General features: G+C 30.9%; 1 protein-coding gene across 1 annotated transcript; it reads right to left on the minus strand.

Annotated features, from left to right (window-relative positions):
• Positions 1-2,290: 2,290 nt before the first annotated feature.
• Positions 2,291-4,061, minus strand: uts2r5 (urotensin-2 receptor 5). Its single transcript, XM_048162225.1, has one exon. The coding sequence runs from the start codon at positions 3,612-3,614 to the stop codon at positions 2,487-2,489; it is 1,128 nt and encodes a 375-aa protein (XP_048018182.1). The 5' UTR covers positions 3,615-4,061; the 3' UTR covers positions 2,291-2,486.
• Between the last annotated feature and the right edge of the window lie 9,096 nt (positions 4,062-13,157).

A 13,157-nucleotide genomic window follows, 5' to 3' on the forward strand; every position in this document is an offset into this window, starting at 1 on the left:
AGATGAATATTATTAGATTTTTCATTACATTTACAGATGTCTTTCTTTCATTGTATGAATTTTTCATGCTTTTATAATATCTTTTTCATAAAAATGTTTCACAGAATACAAAAACTTCTCTCACATTTTCACATTTCTACTTTTTGATACCGCTCCAAATAAGCTAAACACTTTACAATAAGGTCTCATAACATTAGTTAATGTATTAACTAACATACTGTAAAAAATATTGTTTGTTTAACCTAAAAAATTAAGTAACCTGGTTGCCTTAAAATTTTAAGTTCATTGAAATTACAAATTTGAGTTAATACAATGAAGGAGATTGCTTTAATCAATAGAAACTCAAAATAGTACACTATCTGAACCACATAAATGATCTAAGTTTTTTTTAACAACAACAAAATGCATGTTAACTAAAGTAGTTAACTAATGTTTAATGAATCCTTATTGTAAAGTGTTACCACTAAAATATTTCTGTAGGAAATATGTTGTTTGGTATGAGATATAAATTGTTTACTGAAGCACAGATTCCCTGAATAGTAGCCATGTCGTGACATTTATTACTTCATTGCACAACTGAAGGAGAGTCGGGAAGAAGTCCAAAAAGTATTGACCAGCAGGATAACAGTAGCCAAATATATGGTTTCAATTTTTCAGCTCAGCCAGTACAGCGTGTGCAGGTGAACAGTATAAGCGCTTGGCTTCAGCACCACTCGACCATTTCGAGAATTCAAAAAATGATTTGGAAAAAGAGTCTATATAGACCAATGAGTGTCCAATAGACTACTGGACACTTAACAATGTACTAACCTGTTTATGGAAAACAGCCTGAAGTGACTGTGAGCATTTGTTTATTGGTGGTGTGAAGCTGATTTCACAGCTCACTGCTCAGCACTTAAGCAAAGTTTACTCAGGCCATGAATACAATACCTCATTCACTGCTATGGAAATTCTTGACTGTGTGGCTTTAAGTTTATTTCCACAAACAAGGAGAAGAATGAACTTAAGAGGAAACATACAAATAATAAAATCAAGCGAAAAAGTCTTTCATGTTTTCAAATCAGTTCAGTAAAACAGAACACAAAATAGCCATATAAGGACGTGATGCATTGATAATATTGCAGGCATTAGTGCTTAGAAAAATAAAGTGAGACTGTAGGCTACGCTATTTATGTGGACATATTTCCAGGTCTGGTCACATACATCATGAGCATTTCAAGCACATAGTCAGCTTTCTCTTGCATAAATAACAGGCAGCTATAAAATAATCACAACTGACAATATTTTTAAAATTACAATATAAAGTACTCAAGTACAAAATATTTTAGCCTTTTTATAACAAAGCATAGGTAACACATTATGTATAAACTAACATGAACTAACCATGATCAATACATTTGTTACTGTATTTACTAATCTTCGTTAACATTAGTTAATGAAAATACAGCTGTTCGTTGTTAGTTCACAGTGCATTAACTAATGTTAACAAGATTTTAATAATGTATTAGTAAATGTTGAAATTAACAAAGATTAATAAATGCTGTAGAAGTGCAGTTCATTATTAGTTCATGTTAACTAATTAAATAATGAACCTTATTGTAAAGTGTTACCCAAATATAATACAAATTATATTGAAGGTCATGTGTGATTTTAAATAAACAGAAACTGAAAATCAAGCTTAACACATAACCTACTATTGCACATGAACCTCTTTATTTATAAATTGCACACATTTTCCACATAATAATCTAACAATGAAACACCCTGTATGTATTTATGGTCCTTTAGTTCACAACCACATCACCATTTTTCTAATACACATATTTGGTCAGCAATCTCTCTAGCATGAATAGTGCAAAATGTTAACATTCATATTAATTATGTTTATGATAAAATTATTAATCTCTGCAGAAATTATCTGTTTATTGTGGCTTTTATGAAACACCCCAGCAACCACAAAACTTTCCCCTGACATTAGCATTTGCTTCCCGTCTAGCAACTTTTGAGAATGCTCAAATGGTTATGTTTTTATAACCATAAAATAACATTTACAGAATGTTCCCTCATAATTATTTTAGAACAAAATACCATTCTATATATTTAAAGAAAGCTTTCCTAGCTAATGCATGTTTTAGGATTTTTGGGGGGATTTTAAAAATGTATGTTCTGAATGAGAACGTTCTGGGACGTTCTAAACCAACATTACCACAATGTTCTGGAAACCAACTAATGTTATCTGGGATAGGGCTGTAGCCAGGAAGACGGTCTATTTCTTTCTTTCTTTCTTAAAAAAAAAAAAAAAAAAAAAAAAAGATAAGAATAATTGATACTGATGTTATTTTGTTTGTATAGATTCAAACAAACACAACATTGTATTTTGCTGTAGTTCTCTGTGGCTGATGTTCGTCTGTTTGGTTATGTAAGTAAAAGTAGTTGAAAATGAGCGGCCCTTAAAATCCTTCCTTTCACCACACTAAGAAATATTCTCACAATTTGCTATAAGCATCCAGAATGTCATTAGCGTGCGTATTGGTCAAAGTATTCGAGAACTGTTGACTCCCAGAAGACACAGACCTTTGAGATGACAGTCTGAACCTGTTCTTAAACTTTGTGCTGTTTTTTTGTCTGTCTCGCACATATTCCTGATAATTCCTCGTTAATAAAGTGTACAAGAAAGGGTTGATACAACTGTTACTGTACGCCAAACAAGTCACAACAAAGTTAATGTACACCACCGTGCTGCTCGAGAGCCTCCCGTGCGCGTAATAATAGATGCTGAGCAACTGCCACAACCAGAAGGGCAAGAAACACGCCCAATAGGTCAGAACTATACTGAAGATCATATATAACACCTTTTGCTTAGGACACTTCTTCATGTCTCTGGATGGGAATACAGAGGTTTGCGATAGCCAGTAGGTGCGGGCTAACTTCAGATAGAGATAACCGATGATTAATCCAGGAGCCAAGATGCAGGTGTTGAACAGAACGGTCAGATACACCTTGTACGCGGTCATCTGCCAGGTCGGGTGGCACATGCGCTTCTCTACTCCATTCTGTACGTCTTTTTTGAGGTCGATCATGATCATGGTTGGTAGAGCCAGGACGAAAGAAAAGAGCCACACGAGGCAGGTGACCGCGCGCCTGTAGCGCCGGGACCGGCCGAAGGTGTCTAGCGGGTTCACGACAGCCAGATAGCGCTCCGTGCACATGACGGTCAAGATGAAGATGCTCGCGTGCATGGTGACGAAATCCAGGCTGAACAGGACGCGGCACCCGATGTCGCCAAAGTACCAGTCCTTCGCAAAATACGTCCACACCACGAACGGGATGGTGGAGAGGTAGAGCAGATCCGCCAGAGCCAAGTTCACAATGTAGACATACATCGATCCAGTTACGCGCACAGAGGTGTTCATAATAACCAGAGTGTAAACGTTTCCAACAACGCCAACCAAACACATAAGGGTCAAAATTGTGCCGAGTATGGATGTTATTAGCATATCGTAAGAGGACGCGGGCGCGTGCCGGTCGGGTCCTGCTATTGTTGGTGATATATTGGCAAAAGCAGCTGAGATGTTCACCTGATTCCTCACACCAAGTGGTTCATCTGATTCCATTGTGAAGAAAGAAACAACTTCACTTCATTCCTCGGTGAATTAACTGTTTAAGGAGTATTGCAATGAAATAAAATGTGTTCCAGACTTCAGAATTACCTGAGATTTCCATTATACAGAATATATTAATAGTTATTAACTTACCAAATACAAATTACTTTTCATGTATTTCCAAATCTGTGTAAATAAACGTGCGTAAAATGTTGTGTCCATGTTCTCGTGCAGCATCTGCGCGTAAAACTTCTCAGGCTTCAGGTCCAGCTGGTGTAATATTGTCATAGCTCCACACTCGTGGGTGGGATTAATGGAAATCACTCTGGTCTTGTCCGTGCAGTGCATCACCTATAAGAACAATAAAGGTTTCTAGATTCAGTGCGCAACAGCTTTTGGATGCGCATTGCGCGCATTTCACCGATTGCTTCAGTTTCGTCTGTTGTGAGGTATCAGCAACATGAAAGGAAACTTAAGATTCTTAATAAAAGGAACAAAGACAGTTATGACAGAGTTTATCATTAAAATGTCTAAAATTATTCTAAATATTAGGCTACTACAATTCATGTTTAAAAGTGATTTTGCATTTTATTGAATTTAAAATATCTACTTTTTAACTTTTACACCACAGAAAACTTTTTAAGTTTCATACAGCTAACTATTATCAAGACATCTTTTTTATCCTTGTTTTTCAACGCGGAAGTTTTCTGTGAATATGCGAAACTTCCGATTTATATAAGGAGAAGAATATCAAAGTGCAGTAGGCCTAAACTGTTTGCGCTACAAACCAGCGTGTTTATAATTAAGACAATACATTAAAATTATATGGTAAGAAACAGCAGTTTGCAATTTCAAGCAGCATAACGAGCTGTTTTGTACAGCTAAAATAACTAGAATCTAATGACACCGGAAGCCAGACACATTCAATTTACAAAATGGCCGCGCCCGCTCTTACCTGAAAAATAATGTGAATATATTTAACCATAGGCTATAACTCACAATGATTTCTGTTAGGCCTATGTTTTGAATACTCAGTAATTAATTTTAAAGTGGCAGTGGCTGAAAGTGTAACAAACTTTTGGTACCACTTTGCTTTTAACTACTTAAAGCCATTAAATGTAGCCTAAGTTTTCAATCATATTTGTCATATTCAAGTAAGTGAGCATGATTTTAAAAATAGAACTAGAAATATTGAGGTCAAATGTAAAATATTATTATCAGTAATATTGTGCAAACAATCTTTAAAGTAGTCTATAGACTATATGGTGGGCTATGGATTTTGCAGCTCAGACCATATTTTAAACTTTTTTCCATATGTAGCCTGTATATTTGACAGCTAAAGTAAAGACAGCACTGAGATTTGTGTTTATTAATATAACATTTATTGTTATGTATATTTACATATATAAGTTAAAAGTTTCCCGTATGTAAAGCCAGTCTAAAATGGCTTTACATATAGGAAATCTTAATACAAACATGTCAATTGATCTCTCAGATAATTATGTTTTCATTACAATAAAAAGGTTAAATATCGCTGGCAGTGAATATGGTGTGTGCTGGTCTAAACAAGACCAAGAACAGCAGAGTGAAATGAGCCAGTGTCAGCAGACAGTGCAAACTCACTGGCCTTGATTCTGACTCCAGCGTCTGTCAATACGTATACAGAAATAGCCTGGCACCATCAGTGTGGAGTGATTGCTGGATGAAGACCTGTCATTTCTGCACAATTATCACCTTTTTTTGGAGCTCTGACCACTTGAATTCATGTGCATGGATACAAAATTATATCAGCAGGGAGCAGACAGCTCATTTGTCCATTATGCAGAAAATAATCTCTGGTGCCCTTTAAAAATGCATCCAATCAAGACTCAGAAAAGCATGAAACTTTATTATGTCCTTCAAAGACTCTTTTCTCATGATGATTATTTTTCATACCCTGTCTTTCAGTTTATTCATTTTCAGTAAGTGATGTTTGGATGTTGAAAGAAGAAACATCAGACATTTAATTTCCTAGAAAACACATCCATTGAAATATATCCTTGAGTGGTTCAAAGTCTCTTCCACATGTCTTAAAAGCTCTGGATCTTTTTAAATCCAGAAATACCCTGCACGCATTTCATTAGTCCATTTGTCAAAACACTTTTCTGCACAGAAGGTATTTCATTAGATGTACAGGAAGCATATTATATGAAATATAGACCATATAGGTGCATTCAAATAAAAGGATTTTTCTGCAGTGAAGGTTGTGGAGCTATTAAAGCCAACCAACATTAAACAAACTCTCTCACTGCTTTCATCTAGATGACTAAATCATGAATCTCATTTATGCTGCAATTTTTGTCGTAGACTGTATTGATTCCACTGCAGTGGATTATATCTCTATAATTCACCTTCTGTGTCCTTCATAGTGCTGGCACAGTGACAACAACACAAAGGCACATTTCTGTTGCTCTCTAAATGCATCCGAACTACACTTTATACTTCTGTGAGACAATGTTGAGTACATCCAATGCAGTGCAGATTGCCAACTTTATTAGCAAAATTAGAGAAAAAGTACCTCAGTTTTTAAGATAATTATGTACTAAAATAATTAGCTTAAAGGCCCACTTAAGTGCCTTGGAATGTGCAGCATCATTCAATGTGTTGATGTAATTTCCACTGAAACAGGAAGACAGGGCGGGATATATCAAAAAGCCCTCCCTTTTTTTTAATAGCCAATAGCATTTAGTTTATATCACATCTCGGCCAGAGCTGTTGAGCTTGGTAAAACCTCAGTAATCTCTAAGGCACACTTCCATGCACTTTCAGACTTGTGGACTTACAATGGCTGCTGCGTGTCCGTTAAAGCCCACAAGACCGCAGAGTGTCCCATTTGTCAATTTTAGGTTTCAGAAGGGTGCTCGCGAACGCCCCCCTTTGCGGTCGATATGCTCCCTCGATTCGACTTTTGCCGAGCCCGCACTGGTGCTCAGCAGCAGACATTTCCCGACAGTCAAAGCGGCATTATGTCATGAAAGTGGGGACTGGTAGGAAGACTCTGAGAGTTTAGGGTGCCATTTGGGACAGGTTCCCAATCTCCTCCATATCACTTTAAAATATAGCATTTGATTGGACAGAAAATCTGATGAGAAGCTGAAGTGCAGCGTGATGTCATCAAAATCATTGCTCCATATCGGCGGAAGTGAAAGACTGTAAGTTTTGAACGCTTATATCTTCTAAATACTAATTCTGTAGCACATTAGCGTATAGATAACGGTAAGGCTAACATATTCATACTAAAAGAGAAAAAACTTCAATTTTGATTTCATTCCTGCAGACCACCTTTGGTATTCAAATTATGGGAAAAATGGAGCTGGCGTCTCGTCCGTTTCGTTTGAATAGGGAAGGCGTAGAATGTACAGCGTAAGCTTTTTGAAGAATACGGAAGGTGGTCTGACGGAAGCTAGATATTTTACTTCATAACTTATTAAATATGGATATACTATTTTTACACAAATGCATCGCTTCACTTCAGAAGGCCTTTATTAACCCTCCGGAGCCCCCTGTGTGGAATATGTTTATGATGGATGGATGTGGATGGAGACACTTTCATAGTCGTTTGGTAATGCATAGTGCCATTATAAAGCTCGGATGCGTCAGGATATTTATTAATATTTCTCCGATTGTGTTCATCAGAAAGAAGAAAGTCATATACACCTAGGATGGCTTGAGGGTGAGTAAAGCTTGGGCTAATTTTCATTTGAAAGTGAACTAATCCTCATTGCTGATAAATAATTTTTAAAATGAAAAACAAATAGATTTAAAAAAAAAATGCTAATAACACATTTCACAAATTAAGTTTTTAGATCTATTTAAAATATCTAATTTAAAAAAAATAAAATAAAAATCTTTACCAAAATGGTTTTGGATCTGTCTGAAAAGCAAAAAAAAGTTGTTGATTTACAAACAATGCAGAGTGGGGCTCTGGGATTGATAACATGAGACAGGAGAACTTTGCATATACTGTGGCAGATTTTGATCTGCTTATGCTGAAAGGAATCTGAGACTGGATGCCATGCACAAACACCATCTGATGTCTTCAGCCAAAACACTGGAGCAAATTTACTGCAACCTGAAAGAAACTATTCAAAGGAGCAGCAGTATATAACAGATAAAGAAAGGAACCTCCCAAAGCCCTGGTCTTTGACATTATCCAGACCCGTGGCAGCGGCTCACAGCTGATATATGCCATAAATATGACAGCAGCTAAAGCTCCAGGTGCACATCAGTGACAATACAGTCTGAGAAGGTTACTTCCAAATGTCGCATTCATTTCCCTTATAACCAGAGGACTTTATCAGGGTGAATCCTTCATTTGTGTGGTGAAGAACTGCAAATAGCTTGACTATTATTGTATGACTACTGATAAATATCAGATTTAGTCAAAGTTAAGGTAGGTAACCCCTTAGAGAAATTTGATTTTCTAATGACATAAATACAGTTTTTTCGATTGCTAACATATACAATTCATGAAAAAAAAAAAAAAAAAAAAAAAACATTTTCTCACAACTATAAATACATCTCAGGACTACACACCAACTTGTACAAAAAACAAAGTGTCACATCAAAATCTAATATTTTAGTCAAAAACAATCTTTTGTCAGAATCAATCTTTGGCCTCAGATGACACACAGATGACAACAAATACACAGAATACTTTCAAGCCAAGTGAACAATAGTGAGATCAATTCTCTCCAGTGTTTATACATAACATAACATGACATGACATATGACATATAACATAACATAAAACAACATAACATAACATAACGTAACATAACATAACATAACATAACATAACATAACATAAAACAACATAAAACAACATAAAACAACATAACATAACATAACATAACATAACATAAAATAAAACAACATAACATAACATAAAACAACATAACATAACATACATAAAACAACATAACATAACATAAAACAACATAACATAACATAAAACAACATAACATAACATAAAACAACATAATATAACATAACATAACATAACATAACATAACATAAAACAACATAACATAACATAAAACAACATAACATAATATAAAACAACATAACATAACATAAAACAACATAATATAACATAAAACAACATAATATAACATAAAACAACATAATATAACATAACATAACATAACATAACATAAAACAACATAACATAACATAAAACAACATAACATAATATAAAACAACATAACATAACATAAAACAACATAACATAACATAAAACAACATAATATAACATAACATAACATAACATAACATAAAACAACATAACATAACATAAAACAACATAACATAATATAAAACAACATAACATAACATAAAACAACAACATAACAAAACAACATAACATAACATAAAACAACATAACATAACATAAAACAACATAACATAACAACATAACATAAAACAACATAACATAACATAACATAAAACAACATAACATAACATAAAACAACATAACATAACATAAAACAACATAACATAACATAACATAACATAACATAAAACAACATAACATAAAACAACATAACATAAAACAACATAACATAAAACAACATAACATAACATAACATAACATAAAACAACATAACATAAAACAACATAACATAACATAACATACAACAACATAACATAACATAACATAACATAAAACAACATAACATAACATAACATAACATAACAACATAACATAAAACAACATAACATAACATAACATAACATAACATAAAACAACATAACATAACATAAAACAACATAACATAACATAAAACAACATAACATAACATAACATAACATAAAACAACATAACATAACATAACATAAAACAACATAACATAACATAACATAACATAACATAACAACATAACATAAAACAACATAACATAACATAACATAAAACAACATAACATAACATAACATAAAACAACATAACATAACATAAAACAACATAACATAACATAACATAACATAACATAAAACAACATAACATAACATAAAACAACATAACATAACATAACATAACATAAAACAACATAACATAACATAAAACAACATAACATAACATAAAACAACATAACATAACATAACATAAAACAACTTAACATAACATAACATAAAACAACATAACATAACATAAAACAACATAACATAACATAACAACATAACATAAAACAACATAACATAAAACAACATAACATAACATAAAACAACATAACATAACATAAAACAACATAACATAACATAAAACAACATAACATAACAACATAACATAACATAACATAAAACAACATAACATAACATAAAACAACATAACATAACATAAAACAACATAACATAACATAAAACAACATAACATAACAACATAACATAACATAACATAAAACAACATAACATAACATAAAACAACATAACATAACATAACATAAAACAACATAACATAACATAAAACAACATAACATAACATAAAACAACATAACATAACATAAAACAACATAACATAACATAACATAAAACAACATAACATAACATAAAACAACATAACATAACATAACATAACATAAAACAACATAACATAACATAAAACAACATAACATAACATAAAACAACATAACATAACATAACATAAAACAACATAACATAACATAAAACAACATAACATAACATAACATAACATAAAACAACATAACATAACATAACATAACATAAAACAACATAACATAACATAAAACAACATAACATAACATAAAACAACATAACATAACATAACATAAAACAACATAACATAACATAAAACAACATAACATAACATAAAACAACATAACATAACATAACATAACAACATAACATAAAACAACATAACATAACATAACATAACATAAAACAACATAACATAACATAAAACAACATAACATAACATAAAACAACATAACATAACAACATAACATAACATAACATAACATAAAACAGCATAACATAACATAACATAAAACAACATAACATAACAAAACAACATAACATAACATAAAACAACATAACATAACAACATAACATAACATAAAACAACATAACATAACATAACATAAAACAACATAACATAACATAACATAACATAACATAACATAAAACAACATAAAACAACATAACATAACATAAAACAACATAACATAACATAAAACAACATAACATAAAACAACATAACATAACATAACATAACATAAAACAACATAACATAACATAAAACAACATAACATAACATAACATAAAACAACATAACATAACATAAAACAACATAACATAACATAACATAACATAACAACATAACATAAAACAACATAACATAACATAACATAACATAAAACAACATAACATAACATAAAACAACATAACATAACATAACATAAAACAACATAACATAACATAACATAACATAAAACAACATAACATAACATAACATAACATAACATAACATAACATAACAACATAACATAAAACAACATAACATAACATAACATAACATAACATAAAACAACATAACATAACATAACATAACATAACAACATAACATAAAACAACATAACATAACATAACATAACATAACATAAAACAACATAACATAACATAACATAAAACAACATAACATAACATAACATAAAACAACATAACATAACATAACATAACATAAAACAACATAACATAACATAACATAACATAACAACATAACATAAAACAACATAACATAACATAACATAACATAACATAACATAAAACAACATAACATAACATAAAACAACATAACATAACATAAAACAACATAACATAACAACATAACATAACATAACATAAAACAACATAACATAACATAAAACAACATAACATAACATAACATAAAACAACATAACATAACATAACATAACATAAAACAACATAACATAACATAACATAACATAAAACAACATAACATAACATAAAACAACATAACATAACATAAAACAACATAACATAACATAACATAACAACATAACATAAAACAACATAACATAACATAACATAACATAACATAAAACAACATAACATAACATAACATAAAACAACATAACATAACATAACATAACATAACATAACAACATAACATAAAACAACATAACATAACATAACATAACATAACATAAAACAACATAACATAACATAACATAACATAACATAACAACATAACATAAAACAACATAACATAACATAACATAACATAACATAAAACAACATAACATAACATAAAACAACATAACATAACATAACATAAAACAACATAACATAACATAACATAACATAAAACAACATAACATAGCATAACATAACATAACATAACAACATAACATAAAACAACATAACATAACATAACATAACATAACATAAAACAACATAACATAACATAAAACAACATAACATAACATAAAACAACATAACATAACAACATAACATAACATAACATAAAACAACATAACATAACATAAAACAACATAACATAACATAACATAAAACAACATAACATAACATAAAACAACATAACATAACATAACATAACATAAAACAACATAACATAACATAAAACAACATAACATAACATAACATAACATAAAACAACATAACATAACATAAAACATCATAACATAACATAAAACAACATAACATAACATAACATAACATAAACAACATAACATAACATAACATAACATAAAACAACATAACATAACATAACATAAAACAACATAACATAACATAACATAACATAACATAACATAATAAAAAAAATAAAACATTTAGATAGCAAGTTCTGCACATATGGTTGATTGCGTGAACAGCATAAATATAAATATTATCAAATAACTTCCAACAGATAAGAGAACATAAACACATTTTGAAATAGACAAAATAAGGCAGAAAGTAAAAATAAACTAAATCATTAAGATTCACAGACGAAAAAAATCTGTGGAAAATGGACACCATTTTATTATCAAGAGCTGTTTAATGTTTCCTGGTCATGATGAATTTTTCCATTTAACGCTCTAATAAAAGTTCACACCACTAGCTCCTAACCAAAACTTCAGCAGGGAAAAAGATTGTAGAGATTATTAGATTTGTGGATTATCAGGTTACAAAGAACATTCCTAACATTTAAAAAAAAGGGGGGGGGGGGGGGGAAGAAAAGAAAATTCACTAGGATCCACAAATATTTTGATATTGAGCTTATCAGAGATCAACAATTAAAGATGATAAACCTAAGAAGTGAATATAATGCTCTTCTGTACCTTGTGTATTTATAGAAAACAAATGAGAGCATCTGTTAAAAAAAAAAAAACAGGGTTGAATTAAAAATAATGGGTTATTTTATATTTATTTGTAATATTGACTGTTCTCATACTGTGTTTTCCAGTATTCCTGGTTCATTAACAAGGGTTTATTTCCCCCTATAAACCGTGAAGCAGAGAAACGGGTGTAGTACAC

This window comes from Megalobrama amblycephala, linkage group LG1 (genome assembly GCF_018812025.1).
Source record: "Megalobrama amblycephala isolate DHTTF-2021 linkage group LG1, ASM1881202v1, whole genome shotgun sequence".
Lineage (NCBI taxonomy): Eukaryota > Metazoa > Chordata > Actinopteri > Cypriniformes > Xenocyprididae > Megalobrama > Megalobrama amblycephala.